Here is a 21,683-nt window from a genome sequence, read left to right on the forward strand (position 1 = left end):
ATCAATGGATGCAGGTCATATCAATTAGCTATCAAAGAAGATGGAGGCAGAATTCAAACAATGGTGTTTGCATTGTTTGAATTCTGCATATAATTGGGAAATGATCACTGCTGTGCAGATCATTTAAAACTGTCCAATCTATAATACAAAATAATTGAGGAGGAACAAATAGATAAGTCAACTGCTGACATAGATCCCATGAAGAGTTGAGTGTAGATGTTATGATCAGTGTTCAGCAATGTTAGGTTCAGTTGGTCTAGGGTATTTTCTACCAAGTGTCCTCTATTATCCACGTGGGCAGATTCCCATAGCAGATGATGTGCATTGAAGTCACCAAGAAGACAAAAAGGAGATGGTATTTGTTTTATAAGATCTTCTAATTCTTTCAACGTGTAGATATTGTTAGGTGAAAGGTATAATGAGACTAGAGTTATTGTTTGTCCCACTGCTACACGTACTGCAACAGTTTCTAAGTGGGTCTGAAGCGGAATATTTTTGCTGGAATTTTACAATCCACTAGAATTGCAACACCTCCATGTGCATGGCTTGAAGAAATTATTACTGGAACTGTAGGCTATATAATTTTTAATCGATTAAGTCACCTGTAGATTTAAGTGAGTCTCTTGCAAGCAGATGGCTACAGGGTAGCCATCTGCTTGCAAGAGGTTATATCGTGAGATCAAATCGTAGATATCATCAGTATTACTGCATAAACCTCTGCAATTCCATTGTACAATGTGCTGCATTATTTGGTTTTAGAGAGGGAAGACGAGTGTGGGTTTCTTGTAAGAGGGAGCAGTTGGTTTCTGACGATCACATTTAGTCTTGTCCTTTCTAGGAAAAAAAGGGCGTCTATATTCTGTACTTTCTTCTACAGCATCAGTTCCAGTAAGCAAACACCCAGTGTCCATGTCATCTTCTGCATGAAGATCAAGGACTGTTTCTTCTTGTGCATTTACACCTTCACTGTCCATGCTGCTTGAATTTGGTTGTGGCAATTCAGTGGTACGTTGCCTTTGTGGTTTCCTTTGTATTTTATCAATTGATGTAATTTTAGATGGAACTGAGAGTGGAGTATTGTTTATTTCATCAAGTGAAACAGATTTGTTAGCGGGCTGATTTGTCAGGTGGGATTGACACCTGTTTGGGTCGCAGTAGCATAGCTGCATTTTGGCATAGCTACCTTGACTTACCTTCTTGCTTCTTGATATGATACTTTTTCAATCTTGTACTTCTGCATCTTTTTTTCCATTTTCCACAGATCACATAATTTTGAATAAGCTGGGTGATCCCTCTTACAATTTGGACACTGGAGATTTTGCCGTATAATCTGCTTGAGAATGGTTTTTCAACCCACAATTAGGACATGTAATTTCACCTCTGCATGTTGTTTGAGAATGGCCAAATTTTTGGCATTTGAAACATCTTAAGGGATTTGAAATATATGCACGGACACGGCAGTGCAGATAGCCTGCTTTCACTCAGTGTAGTAAATTTGGTGTACTGAAATTCAATATGATATTTCAGTATTGGAATTAATTTATCATCCTTCCAGATCATGATTCGCCTTGCTTGTGTTACTTTTTGTTCTTGTAATTCCGTAATTATCTCCTCTTTGGTGATGTTCAATAAATCCCACTCACTTATCACTCGTCAAAAGGAGTGATAAGTGAGTGGGATTTATTGAACCATAACCTTCCTGACCATTACTTGGTCTACAATACCCTGTGATTAATGTGTCTTATTAATGCTTCAGGTTCGTTTTAAGTTACCTTCATTTCATCGCCTGAAGTGACTTTGATTCATTGTGTGGTTTAGTCCAATTATCTTAAATATGAGCAGTTTGGTTTTGATTTCTTTAGTAGGCCTTATAAAACCTACACGGAGTACGAAATACATATAAATTTTTACAGTACAATAACATATGTTATTGTACAGTACAAATTAACAGTACAATAACATATGTTATTGTACTGTTAACATAACATATTTTTCCTTCCTTTTTATGTGCCACTTGGTTTACTTCACTGCTGTCCCCAAATAAAGTTTTTAATTTTTATGGTATATAACTACTTTTCTTCATTCTTCTGAGTATATTATGTGGTTTTTGTAATTTTGACATATCAGGGATACAGCAATATTTTATCAGACATTCCCAAGTTACGTAAAAATAGACTTATATAAGAAGTCCTGGAAAGTCACCCTTACGTGTGTCGGGGACAGAGTACATTGTGCCAAAAAGGATAAGCAGAATAGGACCAGGGTATGTCTACCCATAACCATTTATCGATAAGCAGATAACTTTTAGGGGCATGACAAGGTGATAATGTTGTACAAGTTGGCAAGAATGATATTAAGAGTAGGAGACCTGAGACTAACTTAACAAGCAGTATGGGGCAATATTGGGAAAAGGTTGCAAGATAGAATTAAATTTGACAGTGTTTGCAATTCTGCCCAGATACAGGAGGATTTTTATTTGTGTAGTTAATACATTTGTGTGGTTTCATACCATTAGGTCATTTTCCCTTCTAAGAAGTTTTCCCTCATAAGAAGTTCTAAACCTCCAGTCCCTCGGAAAACTTATCCAGGTTATACTGTATAATGGGTGGTTAAGCACACAACAAACTGTTTATAATGTTAATTTATTCCCAAGACAAAATGGGCCACCAAGTAATGGATTATTTGATTTAAAAAAAAAAAAGACTATCAAATTTAACAGTAATCTAGGCCAAATTTTTACCCAATTAGTTAACTTTTACAGCACCCTACAGATGAACTAGCCATATTTGCAATAATTCCAAAATACGATTATTTTTGAATTTCTATATCTCTTTCCACTCTGGAGAGAGACTGTCTCAACTCTAAATCTTGGTTTTCAGAATAGTGTGCATTGCACTAAAACCCTAAAAGGAAAAATAAATTAAATACAGAACACTTCTGCATACTGCTACTTACCTTCACAGGGAAAACATAAGGAAAACTAGAATTATCTGCATAAGAGCCATTGATTTGGTAATGCTTAAGCCAACGCATATGTGGCTGAAGATCACTGATAAATCTGCATTCGAATTGAGCTTGTTGTCCTAAATATACTGTCTGGTTTGCTGGATAACCATCTTTAAAGATCGGTTTGTGGGGCATGCGCTCTATAAATACAGAATCAGAGTCTCTATTTAATAATGTGTGCCATAACATATAAATATTGAAGGCATATAAATATTGCATATAATAACATATAAATATTGCTTCCTTACATATCATAAAAGCATTTATATGCCTATTAGAAATTGAAGATTTATACAGTTGAGTTTTTCTTTTTAGATTTTTTTTTTTTTTTATATCTGTTATAGAAAAGTTTTTCAAAAATCACATCATCCATAAATTTCATTCTATACTTCAAAACTACAACCATTAAACTGGTCCTTAAATAGTTGTAATTCTTTTGCTTGTGTGTGTGTGTGTGTGTGTGTGTGTGTGTGTGTGTGTGTGTGTGTGTGTGTGTTCAGTTCTTTGTAGAGAGCTGTATGTTATGACTTTCGATCAAATGATGTTAACAATTATTTTTTTTTCTCTTTTTGGAATTATTTTAAGAGTTACATGTCACATATAAAAACAGACTAAACTCACACACAGATCAGTGACCATTCAATATTTTATGAAACAGATAAGCAGGATGTTTCAGCCTTGTTGGAACTCATGACTAGTGTTGTAATTATTAACACCTCTGAACAATTGTAAGTTTATTTCAACATGTCAGAACGCAGCAATTACATAAACATGTGTATAAAAAGCCAGCAAAATATTTTTATGCCAGTCTGATGTTAAAATTTTCATCAAGAGCTTTATCAATGTAGGCAAGCCTTATACCAGAGGAAACACTGAAATAACTGAGAAAATAATAATTTGACATCAAGTTTCATTTCGAGGACAAGTAATATTAACTTCAAATTGAAAAACTCAGTAACACACCATTCAGAGTAAGACCTGAAAAGGCAAAATGAGTTAGTATTAGAATTGGCATCATGAAATAAGGTGGTAGATGACTTTCATCAACCGGTGAAATACCACCACTTTGCTTATTGGAGGCTTGAAGTGGTGAAACCCATGTTTAGTCTCTAGAGCAAAGTTTCCGGCATCCCCCCCTCCCCCCATACTTCTCCTTCAACCCATGCTCAGTACTAAGTACTATAGGTTTTGATACCTTTCATGTTTGGGGTTTTCATAAAAAAAAAAAAAAAAAACAAGGGGAAAAACTTAAACAGCACCAGCCAACATACCCACCTGCCAAAAAAAAAAAAAATAAATAAATAAATAAATAAAATGAAAATAAAAATAAAAAAATAAAATGAAATGCCCGGATTGTGAGGAATGTTATGTAGGTGAGACAAGGCGGCGGTTCAAGGATCGTCTGGGGAGCACCTAAATGCTATAAAAGTCGCGGATTATGGTAAGTCTGCTGTGGCCGAGCATTTTTGGGAGAAGCAGCATCGGATCTCCCCAGAGGATGCGGTTATTGTTGACCGGGCGCATGGATTCTGGGACTGTAAATGGCTCGAGAGCTTGCGAATCTGCTCATCCGATAACAATACTATTAATAGGGACAGAGGCATGCGTATGCATCTCCTCTTTGAAACTGTTGTCCTGAGTACGGATGAGCGGTTCCATTTGATACGCTCCCGTGCTATTTCCACTTCAGGTTCAGACCACACGTGCGTGTGGAAGCACTGTGAGCCTGCTATTTAAGGAGGTGTTGCAAGAAGCTTTGATACTGTTGAGGAAGGAAGCCGACGCTTCCGAAAGCTACAGGTTTTATCGCTTTTAATTACGCGTATGTTTTATAGTATTTTATTGTAACGATGTTTTAATTCATATTATTTTATAGATTATGTCAATTTTATTTTATTGTAAATACAGTTATCACATTTTATTATTTTATGGTAGATCATATTAGTTTTATTTATTTCACTGTAAATATAATTTTCACATTTTATTATATTTTTGTATCAACATTTTGTTTACAGTAATAACTGAACTTAATGGTTGGTGTATGAGCTGCCTATTTCGTTGACACACCCACCTCCCCATGTACACACCATTTAGAGCCCTGCATGTGTCGGGTTTCAGAAATTTTGCTGTTTGTATGTTGAACTGCAGGTTATGAATATAAATAATTTAATACATTAATAAACTAATATATTAACATATAAATAATTGTTTTTTATTAGTTTTTCTACGTAATATCGCTAAATTATGAGACATGTTTTTTTTTTTTTTTTTTTTGCAGTTTTAATTACATACAACGCTACTCCACTACTGATAGTTTTCATCAATTGCGTATATTCGAAAAGGCATGATTGGTTTTCAAATTATTATTTTTTAACCCTCACTCAATAATTGCTTTGCCAGACATGAAAAGAAGAAGAAAACATGAGACTCTCATAAATACCCTGTTTTAATTTCTGAATTATCTCAGATTATGATGGTTTGTTGGTAGTTGTAAGGTTTAGGCACATCAGCAACTTAGCCCATATTGGGCTGCAAGTAACATGTCTGCAAATTGTGTTCTGTGGTCAATTTGCTGCTTGCTTGCTTGATGAAAAATCAAAATTTCCAGGAGGAGAAAATCATGCTACCCTCGCCTAAGACCAACTCAATCAGCATTAATGTGAAAGGACTCATAGAAATTCCTCTTGTTAGTGACAGAATTCGAACTTAGGTCTTTTCCAACCAGTGCAAGATGACAGTGATTATATCAACTGGGCTAACCACCAGGGCTTAATGTTATAATGTTATTTTTGTTATATTATACTGCTTCTGATCATGGACAAGGCATGCAGTGTTTCAGAATTAGAAATTGAATCAACAATAAAATTGAAATCTTTTAGCACAAAACTGAAAGAAGAACATCATTAAATGTTTCTCAAAAATTAAAGATATAATTACTGTATAAATTAAGTAACTTTTTATCAGACACAAAAAAATTATCTGCATTTTCATTTTTTACTGCTGGATTTAATTCTTGCCATCCCTGCCAATGGTGCCAGCGCAGTAAGGGCACAGCTGAATCTAGAAACTGCCAAATTTTATTTATGTATTATATAAAATACTGTTATTATATACATTTTTATGTATTATATACAACACAACAAAATACAGTACTGATTGATATATTTTAATTAAATATCTAAATACTGTATTATTACTGAAATATAGAAAAATTTAATACAAATTTTCTTGTCTTTTTTTTTTTTAATTTAATTTATAATTATTTAATTGTTGTGAGTTGCAGGTACAAACAGTGTGAGTCAGGTGTGGGTCTAATGCAGTGGACTCATGCAGGATTTTTTTTTTTTTATGTGAACCCCAAACACGAGAGGTATTAGAACCTATAGTACTTAATACCGTGCTTGGGTTGGAGGTTGAGAAGATGAAAGAAGATATTTGTTGACATTGGACTTGAACTTCTGTAGATTGTAATTTTCAGGAAATACATATGAAGGAAGGTTGTTCCAGAAAATGGCAGTTGAATGAATAAATGAGGAAGATGAAAAGTTGGTTCTGTGGGTTTGAAGTTGGACAGTAAATGGATGTTGGCTGGTGGCGGCACGTGTTCGGACTGTTTTGAAAGAGAGAGCGGGAATTATAGAAGCCAATTCAGAAGAACAGTGCCCATGGAAGTATCTGTAGAAGAGGCATGCAGCAGAAACAGTGCGTCTATGCGAAAGCGAGTGGAGAAACTCTGTTAGAGATGAATCATTAATTAACCTAACTGCCCTCTTCTGAATGGAATCAAGAAGCCTGAGAGAGGTTTTGGGGGCACCACCCCAGATGTGGGAACAATATTCCATGGTAGGGCAGATTTGCGATTTATACAGAGTGAGCATCTGTTTGGAAGAAAAATAAAGGCGATAGCGAAAAAGAAAACCAAGTTTTTTAGATGCAGAGGAAGCAATATTTGTAATGTGCTTGTGCCAAGAGAGATTAGAAGTCAGGGTAATAACCAAAAGAGATATCATTTTGCCTAGAAATCGGAGTGTCACTAAAGTAAGCATAGGAGCAGAAGAATCCTTTTTGCGAGATATAAGACAAGACTGAGTTTTAGAGGGGTTGAAATCAACGAAGTTGTCTTTGCCCCACTGGAGAATTACCTGAAGATCGGCATTTAGGGAATTGGTAGCAGATTTTCGAGAAGTTAAAGCTGATTGAGCAGGACAAGGTTTCTCAAAATGGAAAGTTGAATGCAATGTGCTATCATCGGCAAAACTATGGATAGGATTTTTCAGTCAATGGAAGAAGGTCATTGATATAAAAGAGGAAAAGAGTGGGGGAAAGAACTGGCATTAGTGGAGAAGTTAGAAGGCAGAGAGCCATCTACCATCACCCTCAGTGAGCGATCAGTGAGAAAACTGGATAACCAATTACTAAAAACAGTTAGCAAACCATAAGATGGAAGCTTGTTTAGAAGACCTTTATGCCAAACACAATCAAAAGCCTTTGAGATGTCAAGAGCATCTACTTGTGTTTCACCGAACCTTTCCATTGTATTAGTCCATAAATGGGTAACATAAGCCAGAATATCACCAGTGGATCGACACTGACGGAATCCATACTGGCGATCGTTGATCAGACGGAAGGTTTCTAGGTGGTTTAAGAGTTGGCGGTTAATTGATTTCTCCATTACTTTAGAAAGAGTAGAAGTAATTGCAATGGGACAATAACTAGATGGAAGGGATTTGTCACCCATTTTAGGAACTGGCTGGATATGAGCAAATTTCCAAGCAGAAGGAAAAACACCTTTGGAATAAGAAAGTGAAAAAAGGCGGCAAAGAATAGGAGTAAGTTCAAGAGCACAGGTTTTGAGAACAAGTGGAGAAATACGATCGGGACCTGGAGCTTTCTTAGCATCAAGATTCATCAAAATCCTTCTAATATCCTTTTGACGGAAGACCACAGGAGGCATTGAATGGAGCGTGTTGGGAATGGTGGGAGGTGTTTTACCAAGATCATTAATACATGAGCTGGAAGAAAAATGGGATGCTAGCAGGTCAGCTTTATCCTTGGCTGAAGTGACAACAGAATCATCTGGTTTGGACAGAGGTGGGAGCAGAGATGGACAAAAGTTGCGGCCAATAGCTTTGGCAAGAGACCAGAATGCTCGGCTACCATTAGGGCAAGAAGCAAGTTTTCTATTCTTAGCCTGTTCAAACTCAAGTTTGGACTGATTAATAACTGCTTTACAATTGTTGTGAGCTTTGGTGTAGGCAGAAAATGAATCTGAAGAATTAGAAACAAGCCAATTACAATATGCAACGTTCTTCTCTTGGACAGCCTTAGCACATTTATTGGAAAACCAAGGTTTAGATAAAGGGCGAGATTTTAAAGTGGAGTGTGGGATAAAGGATTCCATTCCTTCAAGAATAATTTCACTGACACGATCTGAGCAAACGTTGACATCAGAAGTTTTGAAACAGTAATCCGACCAAGGAAAAGAAGAAAAGAAGTGTCGCAGGTCATCCCATTTTGCATTCTTGTAGTACCAAACAACACGAGGTTGGGAATAGCCATGAGATAAAGGTTCCATTGGAGAAGAGACAATCACCAAGTTGTGATCTGAAGTGCCTAAAGGACCTCTCACTTCGACCGTGTACTTAGAAGGGTTGTTTGTGAGAAAAAGATCAAGCGTATTGGCTGTATGATTAGGATTGTCCGGTATTCTTGTAGGTAAATGAACAATCTAAGTCATTAGTAATTGCAAAAGCCTCAGCATCTCGACCTGCTGGGTCGGTGTGACTAGAAAATGGAAGCCAGCTGGAGTTGTGAACATTAAAATCACCAAGGAAAATTACCTCACTATTAGGAAAGTTGGATTGGAGAAAGTCAAGTTGCAAAGAGCTCCAAGTGATTAGTGGAGTTGGGAGAACGGTAGAGACAATAGATGAATTTGACACAATGAGGTAGAGAGACTTTAAGCCAGAGAAGATCAAAGAGAGGAGATTCCAAATTGCCAAGTCTCTGACAGGGAATATCAGAACGGACATATGCACAAGTACCACCTTTGAGGCGAAAGGAATCATACACCGAATAATTTGGGCATCTGAGATGAGCAGTAGTTGAATCAACTGATAACTGAGATTCTGTCAGAAAAAGTACATGGGGTTTGGCAGACTGCAAGTGGAAATGGACATCGTTGAGATTAGAATTGAGACCACGTATATTTGTGAAATGAATTAGGAAGTCCTTGGGAGGTTTAGATCTTTTCGCGGATAAGCTTGCTCTATTAGTTTGACAATTCATTGTGTATTCAATAGTAAGAAGAAAAAGTGGGTGGGACATGCTGTATGAAGTAATGAAATTTTTGGATATGGCATACATGTGGTAAGAATATACCCAGATCCTTGACATAACGTGGCCTCGACAATGCTCCCCGCATACACACTACTCGGACTCCCTCCAGTCACTATCTGGCAGAATAGAGGTAGCAAGATTATACACTAGCTGATCTGGAAGCCTCCTAGAGAGTTACCAATAGGTTCAGTCCGGTGTACTAACTAGCAGCCGGCCTGCGAACACCGTTTTAGAGCTGTACCCTCGAAATGTAAGGAATATTGGATCTCGCCATGACATTCATCATTACCTCAAAAGTCATGACATTCATCATTACCTCAAAAGTCATCAATCATACTGCATGATGGAAGAGATAGGGAAGGGTTGACCGGAACTTAGCTCTAGAGACTAAACATGGGTTCCACCACTTCAAGCCTCCAATAAGCAAAGTGGTGGTATTTCACCGGTTGATGAGAGTCATCTACCACCTAGTACTGCCTGGTAATATAGAGGGGCGGCGGTCCTCCATGTGGTGTGGGTGCCACACCTCGACCCCTGCTTACTTGGTTCACACCTAGGTGGTCTCCCACCATGTACTTATGCATGGAGGTTATACCCAGGATTACTAACAGTACAACCATCGTGAAGGTGCAAGCAGAGGATTGGGCTGTCACTGACCGTCCAGACTTCGCCGAAATTCGGTCCACTTGACTTGAGTGTCACCCGAATATCAGTTCCATCAGCGTTTTAGACTCCCAGGTAGCAAGTACAGCTTGTCTGGCATATCTGAGAGAATGTCTGTGATAACCTCAAGGGTAACACCATTTACCCATTCTTTCCAATAATTTGTCCAACTTTCTTGAGTGAATACATATCTTGTATTTGTTCAAGTCATTTAACAGCCAACTGGCTGTTAAATGACTTGAGCTATCCACCCATTTAGCACAACACTATATACAAGTTTATTTCAACAATCGATTACTCTTGGGCAGAATGCAAGTTTCCACATCTATTCTACTACTTTCCTATTTCTATTAAAAAAAAAAAAATCCCCTTGTGTGTCATTTGAAAATGAGTAAAGATGCCATCAGCATTTAGTTTACTAAATGCTGATGGCACCTTGCAAAGCCATATACACTTTAATAAGTGTCTCCATATGCCTGGTTTCTAAATCCTTTCTTAGTAAGAACATCCTTTTTAAATGATATATGAGCCCATGTACATACTGTCATATATCTCACTACATATGACTACATTACAGGTTAAAAAGAGAAATAAAATAATCATGCATGATTGGGGGTGGGGAGAGGGGGGTAATATCAACAGCCATTAGAGCAAGGAAGCAACAACAACAACAAAAAAAAAGTAAATAAGAAAATATAAATTATTTGCTTCCCTCCTCACATAGGTAACTATCCAGTTGACCTTTGAATTTATTCAAACTATCAGCCTCAACTACCTGCAAGGACGATCAACGATTCAATGGCTACAAGAAAACTTCCTACAATCGGAGAGTGGGTGCGAGAGTACATGTGAACAGGAGAAGTTTTTACGGCTGCAGCAAATAGAAGTTTTTTCTTTTTTATTGACTTAAATTGGCATATTAATTTATTTTTTTGAGTTGCTTTATAATCTTAGTAACAAAACTTTTGCTTAAATTGAATTTAGATAGAGATTTTGTAGGTTATTACTTAGTATCGGTAAGAGTATCAAATCCACGTGTGGACAGGTTTTGCAGCTCCCGAGAACGAAAAGTTTTTAATTATTCTTAGCCGCTTTATTGACTTAATCGTTAGATTAAATTATTTTCTATAAGTAGCTTACAGACCTAGTCAAGCTCCCTGGTTTATTTTGAATTTAGATAGCACGATTTGGAAAGTAAATAATACCTCGTGTCCGTAGATTAACCATTCGTAACTTGCCACCATTGTTATAAGATACAACATGTGCGGGCATAAGGTTTAACAGAAAACTAGATAGCATAAGGTTTAACGAAAAACTAGACAGTGTAAGGTTTAACAGAAAACTAGATAGTGATTATAGTAGTATCAATTAATCAGTAAACTTTATTAAATTTATTTGTCAATTGAATTGTACTTTTTTAACTAAATAAATATAGCGACCTAATTATTACAAAAGTAACATCATAAATTAATGCATATAAGTTGACAGTGCAGGGGATAAGAAAGTCATATAACATAACTCTGAGAAAATATTCAATACCGAAATACATACAAAGGGTACTAGGAAAGTTTTGCAATACAGCTTTGTTTATTTAATTTTTTCAAAGTAATTTCCTCTACATTCCATCCTCCGAAACCAATCTTTAAACCAGTTCTGCCAAGTTTCACTAGGGAGTAAAGCACACTCGTTGTCCCAAGCCCGTAGAAGGTCCTCATCACTGGAAAACCGCCTCCCTTTTAGCTTCATTTTCACATGCGGGAACAGTGCAAAGTCGCAGGAAGCAAGGTCTGGACTGTAGGGAGGGTGCTCGAGAAGTTTCAGTCCTGTCGTGGTCAAATATTTGGTGCAGGCTTTGGTGCGGTGAGCTGGAGCATTATCGTGATGGAGGTACCAGGTGTCCATTCTTGACTTTGGCCGCAGGTTCTTCATAGATCCAATGACTTTAGGCTGGCATTGTTCAGTATACCACTTAGCTGTGACTGTCTTCTGCGTATCCAAAACGACACATTCCACAATTCCACACGATTTGAAAAATACAGCTATCATTTTCTTCTTTACAGATCGGGATTTTCTGACAATTACGGGTGTGTCGTCATCATCAAAGACCCAAACTTTGCTTTGAGCCTTGGTCGGCAGATCGTAATAGTACAGCCAAGTCTCGTCACCTGTCACGATGTTGTTCACATACCGAGATTGTCCCTTATCAAACTTTTTTAACATCTCCCGGCACCAAGTCACACGTCGTGTCATCTGCTCTTCAGTCAGTTGATGCGGCACCCAGAGAGAACAAAGTTTCTTCACGTGCAAATGATCTTGCAGAATCGAACGAATTGCTGGTGCATTTAGGCCCAAAGTATCCTCTATCTGTTGGTAGGTCACTCGCCTGTTTTCGTCAAGCATTTTCCTCACAGCAGTAACGTTTTCCTCCGTAACTGACGTTCGTGGCCTTCCCGGCCTCTCAGAATCCTCCAGAGTGAAATTTCCCCTTTGGAATTCTCTATACCACCTGAATATCGTTGTACGATGTGGACAATCGTCATCTAGTGCAAGAGTCATTTCTTCTAAGCACTGGTCTATGGTTAAACCATGCACGAAATTATACCGCAAAACTGTCCTTATCTCATTTCGTGACCACGATGCCATCACAAGCACTTTACACTCTCACTACTAATGAATAACTGAGCCCATCGACTTGGCGCGGCGGCGGCTACTATGCACGTATGAACATGTCTCAACATGCAGCAACAAGCAGCAGCTTCCTGTAATTCATTGTTGCATCATATTGCAAAACTTTCCTAGTACCCTAGTACCCTTTGTATATATAGTGTTATAACTCATTGACTTTAGGCTGACTATATAGGTTTAGTGTATTTTGTACTGGAATTTTATTGAACTTGAATAGAAATCATGACTCAGACCAGAGCAGCAAAGCAAAAGACTCAAACTAGTGGAAGTGATGTGGCTAAGGGGAGAACTGAGGTGGGCAGGGGGGGTTGTCTTCCGAATCACATATTGAAATGCACTGCTCCTTTGATGTTTGTGGAGCAATCAGGAACAGGACATGATATTGCCAATGAGAATGTCATTGTGTATGCGCGCGATGTAAAGAGTGCGAGGAAATCAGACGCAAACTCGTCATTATTATGGGCTTATATGAGAGCTGGAAGGACAGGGTGGATGCCCTCGAAGGAGCTAAATTGAGGGACCCATCAAGCTCTCAGCTGCCCACATCAATGCCAGAGCTTGCATTTGAACATCACGCAACACGGTGGCAAACCCCAAGGAACTAGGTGTAGGTGACTATTGTCAGTTTGTTATTTAGGAGCATTAGCAACTAAGTCCATATTGCTCCGGGATATGCAGTGGTCATTCCCTAACCTTTCCGCATCCTCTGTATTTGGTGGTGACAGGCTCGAACCCCGGTCTAATTAAGAAGCGTGTGCTACGCACTGCTGCTCCTTCCCACCTGGCTACAGAGGCGCCTAACAATTGTCAGGGAAACGGGTAACATATTGTCCAAAAAGGATAGATGGAACTGGACCAGGATATGCCTGCCAGGGGCAAAGGTTGATGATGTTGTAGGGAAGATATCATCATTTAAGGGCACAAAGGGTAATATTGTTGTACACATTGGCAATAATGATATTAAGGGTAGGAGACTGGCAGAATTATTTAACAAGTACAAGACAATGCTGAAAAAAAGCCACGATTTAGGGTTTAATTTGAAAGTTACTGCAATTCTGCCCAGACACGATAGGAGGACGTATATGATGAGAGCCTTGTCGATCAATTCGGCACTGGAGAGAATGTGCAAGGCTGAAGGGATAGAATTTTTCACAGCCTAGTCTGTGCTTAACAGGAGATGTTGTTGTTTTGGTTTTTAGGAGCATTAGCAACTAAGGCCATATTGCTCCGGGAATATGCGGTGGTCATTCCATAACCTTTCCGCATCCTCCATATTTGGTGGTGACGGGTCGAACCCCGGTCTAATCGAGGAGCGTGTGCTACGCACTGCTGCTCTTTCCACCTGGCTACGGAGGCGCCTGCTTAACAGGAGAGACTGCTTCTATAGGGATGGGATACACTTAAATAAAAAGGGTGCAAGAATATTTGCTGATGCTATCGGGGCAGAGTTAGGTGGGTTGGAAAACTGCTAACTTTGGGGAGGGGATACACGGACTAATAGATTAACAGTAGCTGCTGGCAGAGGGAAAAGTGATTCTTGCACTACTTCTATTGAAATGCAATTGAGCAGCAGGACTGCTGGGAGTCATAGTGGACATAGTGGGCTGTGTTAGGGTAACTAAGAGTAGAAACAGGTGCATGTACACCAATGCTAGGAGTATAGTTAATAAATTCGATGAACTTGAAGTGCTGGCCAAGTCATCAAAGGCAGATATTGTTGGGATATTAGAGACATGGTGTCATGTCTCTAATATCCCAACTGCTTATGTCACACAGACATAAGCAGTGCGGAACTGGAATTTGGGGTGTACAATGTGTACAGAAAAGATAGACAAGACAGGAAGGGAGGAGGGGTTATGCTGTTAGTTAATAAACATATAAAATCTAAGGAAGTGCATCCAATTGATGTGGGTGGACAATGCAATGTTGAGTCTGTTTGGTGTGACAAAAGCACTGGGAAAGGAAAAATGAAAGTACCATATTTCCCCATGTGTAAGCCGCACCTTAAATTTGGTGCCCAAAATTTGAAAAAAAAAAATGTATTAAAGTTATTGAACTCAGGTTTTATTCATCATAAAATTCATACAACTCCTCATCACTGTCAAAACTCCCATCTATTAGCTTGTCCTCATCTGTGTCTGATGATGAATAAATGTCTTCATATATTGACTCATCCTCAGTTCCATCTATGGTATTTGAAATGCCACACTTTAAATGACTTGACAACGATCTCAATCTTGATATTATCCCAGGATTTTTTCACCCAGGTACAAACTTTTCCTATAGTTGGTTTCTTCACCCTTCCTGTTGGTGTCAAATTGTCCCCAGAAGACTTCATCCATTGGTTCCATTCGTCTCTCGTGGCAGCTTTGAAGGGTTTGTTAATGCTGACATCAAGTGGTTGGAGCTGGGATGTCAAGCCACCAGGTATGATGGCAAGTTTTGTTTTTTGCTCTGCAGCAATCTTCTTTCTGTTTTTTGTTATGTGTGCGCTGAATTCATCAAGCACCAATAGGGCAGGTTTGCGTAAGAGCCCACCTGATCTCCTGCTCCAAACTTTCTCAAACCAGATCTTCATTCCATCCTGATCGATCCAACCCTTGTCATGAACGTGGACAATTACTCCTCGAGGAATGTCTTCTTTTGGCATTGTTTTGCGTTTGAAAATCAGCATAGGAGGCAGCTTGGTATCGTCGGCACAACAAGCTAGAACTGTATAATGGCTCTTTTCATGTTCACTTGTCTTCACAGTTACAGTCTTCACCCCCTTCTTATCAATAGATCTGTTACTCGGGACATCAAATTGAAGGAGGACTTCGTCCATATTTGCAATCTGTCCCAACTCAAACTGATGGGTCTTTGGAAACTGAATGACAAAACGATGAAATTCAAGGACTAAATAGTCCTTCTGCTCATAGCTTTCAGGCATCTTTTGGGCAAGTCTGGTGCATGTTACGCATGCTCAGTCCATTCCGTTTCATGAACTTGAAGCACCAATTGTGTCCTCCTTTGAAATCAGTAACTTCTTTTTCATCAGCAATTCTTCTTGCCTCAGGCTGAACCATCTTTGTGGACACAGGAATTCCAATTGCCCTTCAATTCCCTTTCTAAATCAGGCCATTTTGCTGACTTGCCTCTCATGGCCTTCTTCTGCCGTGGCGTTTTCAGTAGGGTTTCTTCTTCTTCCTGTAGCCAGTCTCGGATTGTTTTCTCAGTTGGAGGAGGATCAAACTTACGTTCAGCAGCACGATTTCCATTCACTTTTGCAAACTGAATCACTTTTAACTATCTTTTAACTGGATCACTGAACTTGAATTCAGCACTGTACGAAAATTTTTTCTGAGCCATTTCTGGGAAGAATGTGGAAAAACGTAACCTAATATACCGGTAACAAGTGTGACACAATGAGCGCAAAGACAACTAGCACGAAAAAGCGGGAAATGCAAGTAAAAAAATTTAAAAACACTGAATAAGACGCACCCAGTTTTTAGACCCCACATTTTTCGAAAAAGGTTACGTCTTATACATGGGGAAATACGGTAGGTGTGTGTTATAGGCCTAATGAATCTGATGAGTATAATGAGCAATCGTGCAGAGAAATAGAGTGGGCCAGTAAATTAGAGTGTCTTATAATGGGGGATTTTAATTTCCCGGATATTGACCGGAATTTGTGGGTTAGTCACTCACGCACTAGCAAGGCTTTTGTGGATTTATTGGATGATTGTTTTCTACAGCAGCATGTTCGAGAGGCAACTAGAGGGAGTAATCCTCTTGATCTGATTATCAGTAATGATTCTTCATGCATCAAGAATCTGCAGATAAAGGAACCACTAGGTGGCAGTGATCACAGTGCGCTGAAGTAGGATTTACTCAAAGAGGTAACTACCATCAAGGGTAAAGGGGGGGGGTTTCTTTCGTAAAGATGACTACGGTGGTCTGAGACAGTATTTAAATTCTATACAGTGGAACCAACTGATGATGTTACCAAAGGCAAATTCAAAATGGGAAGCATTCAAAGAATTAATCTTGGAAGCTATTAGGCTCTTCATACCAACAAAGAAATATTGTTCAAGATTTAGGCCTAAATGGATGTCAGATGAACTAATTAGACATGTCACAGAGAAGAAAAATTCATGGGATACATAAAAATTAACATGTGACACAGAAGCCTATGATAGATATAAGCTGGTCTGTAGCAAAGTTACGAAGGAGGTTAGGCAGGCAAAAGCAGATTAAAAGAAATCTTTGGTAAAGGATGCAAAGAAAATCAGCAAAGAGTTCTTTAATTATTTAAACTCTAGAAGGAAGGGGATGAATCAGATTGGTCCACTTGATATCAATGGTTCAACTGGTGATAATCCAGCTCAAGTAGCTAACAAACTAAATGGATATTTTGCATCGACATTTACAAATGAATTATTCAGGGAGGGGAATGCCAGAGGTGTACTCAACTCTGGCAATAAGCTACATAATCTTGTAATAACTGAAAGTAAAGGGGAGGAGAAATTGTTGAAGATAAACATACGAAAGGCACCTAGGGTGGTTGGAATCTATCCAGTTATATTAAAGGAGGTGGCAAAAGAAGTAAGCAAACTCTTAGCCATAATTATGAGAGCTTCCCTGGACTCAGGGGAGATACCCATGGACTGGAGATGTGCAAATATGACCCCAATCCACAAAGGAGGATCAAAGGGGGAAGACAGGTAATTACAGACCTGTTAGTTTAACTACTGTTCCAGGGAAATTAACAGAGGCACTGGTTAGAGAAGCAGTGCAGGATCATCTAGACAAGACTTCAGTTACAGCTCGGACACAGCATGGGTTTGTTAAGGGGAAGTCTTGTCTGACTAATTTGATTGTCACAAATGAACACGATGTAGTCACAAATGAACTGGATGCAAAGAATAACTTTGATATCATATATTTGGATCTTAGAAAATCCTTTGATACTGTTGCACAAATTGGAGCAGTGTGGCATTGGAGGCAAATTGCTGCTATGGGTAAAGGGGTGGTTGAGGGGGAGAAGACAGAGTGGTAATCAATGGACACTGTTCATAGTGGACTAATGTTATTAGTGGAGTCCCTCAGGGTTCAGTGTCGGGTCCATTGTTGTTTTCTGTATTTATAAATGATATTGATGCTAAAATCCAAATGAACTATGTCAAAATTGTTCCCTACATCCAGCTAAAAGGTAATTCTGTCAAAATAAATAGCCTACTAAATCAGGCTTAATGTCCAAGTTTGCAGACGATATGAAGGTTGGCAGGGTTGTTAATGACATTAATGACAGTACACTGCTACATATGGGAAAGCATTACTGTTTCCCATATGTAATCCTAGAGTAACGTATCAACTGTGTGGTACCTCACTGACAGTGGTAGAGAAAGAAAAGGACCTTGTGATAATTGTGCAGACAGATATGAAGTTTTCTGAGCAGTGCAGGTGGTCTGCAGGAGTAGCTCATGGTGTCTTGTGATAAAGAGGAATTTTTCTAGCAGGGATAAGGAGGTGATTATCCCCTTGTATAAGGCAATCGTCAGGCCACACCTTGAGTACTGTATACAGAGAAGGGCAACAAGATTAGTGAGTGGAACAAAGGGTTGCTCTTACGAAGAAAGGCTTAAGTTTTGCAAATTACAGTATCTGGAGGCTAGGCACCTGCGAGGTGATCTGATTGAGGTGTATAAAGCCTTGAATGGTTTGAGCATGCTCAATGCGAATGGGATTCTTCCTCTTGCTCAGAATAATCGCCTGAGAGGGCATAAATTCAAATTGAGGAAAGATGGTTGCAGGATAGATGTGCGGAAGTTTGCCTTTAGCCAGCGAGTGGTTGATTGCTGGAAACTTCCATCTGTCGTAGAAGTTGATAGCTTAAACAGATTCAAGGCAGAACTTGACAAATATTTGGAGCGAGTGGATGGGTGAAATAAGGGTTTTTTTTTTTTTTTTGGCTGATGCTATATAACCTTGCTTTCTTGCATCATGTGCCTTTGCTAATGCTAATCTTGTCAACCTCTTTCCCTGTAATTTCAATTTATGCCTCATAGTTTGGAATTCACTATAACAAACTTTATAATTTCCACCTTTATTTTACTAACATTTTACTAACTCCCTTGAGAGCCTCATAACCTCAATCAGGTTACGTCAGAGGTGCCTGGCTGCCAAGCGCTAAGAACCTACATATTGAGTGCTTTTTCATATTATTAATATAATTAGCCATATGGTGCAAGGAAGCCTGAGGCTTTTGCTGCACCAGCCAAAAACAAAAAAAAAAAATATTGAGTTATCCCTGAGAGGGAGAGAGAGAGAGAGAGAGAGAGAGAGAGAGAGAGAGGAATCACCCAGACAGAGAAGAATTATGATAATATCCAGCTCAGAACCCTTGGTGTGCCAAGCCCATACTCATCAGATGTGAGCCCCTGGGGGTATGGCTGCCCTTTGAGAAGATTTAAATAGTAAGTAGTGTTACTAATTGAAAGAGTGCAAAGTTCCCTATCTCTGGACTATTTCAAGAAGTTCAATATCTTTTTTCAATGAGTTCTCCATACTTGAACACAGTATTTGAAATGTGGTCTTACAATTGCCTTACATAGCGTAACTATAAATCTTTACAGGATAAAGTTTGATGAATTATTAATAGGACATATCGGGCTTTCCTGGATGCCTGTTTACACTGCTGTTAAAACTTCACACACACACACACACACACACACACACACACACACACACACACACACACACACACACACACACACACACACACACACACACACACACACACACACACACCAGTATTATCACTCCTTTCTTCCTCTACTCTTTAATTCAACCCCTCTATGCGTATAATTTATTTTGGGATTGCTATTCCCCAAGTGTATGACCTTGAATTTTGCTGCCCTAAAAAAAAAAAAATAATAAAATAACACTGCAACTTTTCTGACCATGCAACCTGTTGAAGTCATTCTGAAGGATGACTGCTTGGTACTGATCACTAACTAACCTACCAACCCTTTCATCATCTGAAAATTTTGACATCAAGACTTCTATCCCATTGTCGATGTCATTGATGAAAATAGGAAACAACACTGGTCCAAGATAGATCATTGGGAGACCCCCACTTGTGACTTTACACCAATCTGAAGACTATCCATTAATTGCAACCCTCTGCCTTCCACCCTGCAGCCACCCAGAATCAATCTTAGAATTTTCCAGTAATCCCAACATGGTCAAGCTTATATAGTAACCTCTAATGAAGGACTTAATCAAACACCTTGCTAAAATCCAAATGAACTATGTCAAAATTGTTCCCTACATCCAGCTAAAAGGTAATTCTGTCAAAATAGTTAAACATCATTTTCCCTTAAAAAAAAAAACCATGTTATCTGTTATTCAGAATGCCATATCTATCTAAATGCCCCTGAACTACACTCAATCACTGCCTCTAAGGTTTTCCCTACCACCGAATTCAGATTGGTCAGTCTGTAGTGGAGGATATACACGGGTGTACACTGTATACCCTCTGGATTTTTTTTTTTTTTTTTTTTAGGTGAATAGCATATACCTTCTGAATTTATATTTATATTTATATATATATATATATATATATATATATATAGTGTCTCAGGAGGTGAAAGCTTAGGTAATTTTAAGCAAAAAAGTTCCCATAAACATGTGCCCTATCCCAAATGGTTTCTGAGATAGAGCTACTTTAATGTACACTTGTTTTAAAATTTGTGCGCAATATTTTCCCTCCCTCCCTCCCATCAGACTATGCCATTTGATTGTCAGTTGCCAGTTATCAGTTGATTGTTGTAACTGTAGAAGTGAATCAGACTACGAGTGAATCGTGTTGATGATTAAGCTTCACACCAGCCAGAACTGTGGCTGAATATTTCTGGGTGAAACAACATCAAATTTCCCCGGAGGAGGCTGTCATCACAGATCATGCACAGGGGTAGCTAGCAATACTATTAATAGGGATAGGGGTGTGTGCGTAGGTTGTAGATGACTTTCATCAACCGGTGAAATACCACCAGTTTGCTTATTGGAGGCTTGAAGTGGTGAAACCCATGTTTAGTCTCTAGAGCAAAGTTTCCGGCATTCCCCTCCCCCCATACTTCTCCTTCAACCCATGCATGGTACTAAGTACTATAGGTTTTGATACCTTTTGTGTTTTTTTTTTTTTTTTTTATGAAAAACCCAAACACGAAAGGTATCAAAACCTATAGTACTTAGTACCGTGCATGGGTTGAAGGAGAAGTATGGGTGGGAAGGGGGTGCCGGAAACTTTGCTCTAGAGACTAAACATGGGTTTCACCACTTCAAGCCTCCAATAAGCAAAGTGGTGGTATTTCACCGGTTGATGAAAGTCATCTACCACCTATATTTTTTGGGGTTTTCATAAAAAAAAACAAAAAAAAAAAAAAAAAAAGTCTACATCCCCTCCTGGAAACCGTTGTTCTTGGACATGATGAATGGTTTCAGCTAGCGCACTCCCAAGTCATTTCCGGTCCCGGTGCACAAATGGAAAATTCCAACCGTGGAACCATGTGATGTGTGCCGTGGATCTGCCATTTAAGGATGTGCCGCACAGTAGACATATGCTGCTGAGGAAGGAGACTGCTGCCTCCGAAAGCTACAGCAAATTTTATCGCTTTTAATTTCTAGGTTTTTAGTAAATTTTATCAGTGTTATTTATATATTTTTATTTTTATTGTAAATATATATTTTTATTGTAGATATATATTTTATACTTATTTTATTGTAAATAAAGTGTTTTTAGTTACAGTATTGAATTTATTTATCTTCTGGCTGGTGTGAAGCTTAATCATCAACGTGGTTTGTCCCAGCCTTGTAGGCCTATTCAGACATACAAGTGAATCAGTGAGCAGTGTCAGTTCTAATTGTAGAAGTGTTGGTAAAAATGCCAAATATGTTGTATATTTACAGCTTCTGCGATGGTAGTGCCCCCCCTGCTGTTGAAGAATACC

The 21,683-nt window shown here is 38.7% G+C and overlaps 1 protein-coding gene across 1 annotated transcript in view; it reads right to left on the reverse strand.

Moving 5' to 3' along the window:
• LOC150076622 (fibroblast growth factor receptor 1-like) overlaps positions 1–21,683 on the reverse strand; it is a 457,312-nt gene that overhangs the window by 245,150 nt on the left and 190,479 nt on the right. The window contains exon 7 of the mRNA XM_090387392.1: positions 2,929–3,146. Coding sequence (XP_090243518.1) covers positions 2,929–3,146 — 218 coding nt within the window. The remainder of the gene's footprint in view (positions 1–2,928; positions 3,147–21,683) is intronic.

The sequence above is a fragment of the Mastigoproctus giganteus genome, chromosome 13 (genome assembly GCF_048544385.1).
Source record: "Mastigoproctus giganteus isolate SK-2022 chromosome 13, ASM4854438v1, whole genome shotgun sequence".
NCBI classification, from domain to species: domain Eukaryota; kingdom Metazoa; phylum Arthropoda; class Arachnida; order Uropygi; family Thelyphonidae; genus Mastigoproctus; species Mastigoproctus giganteus.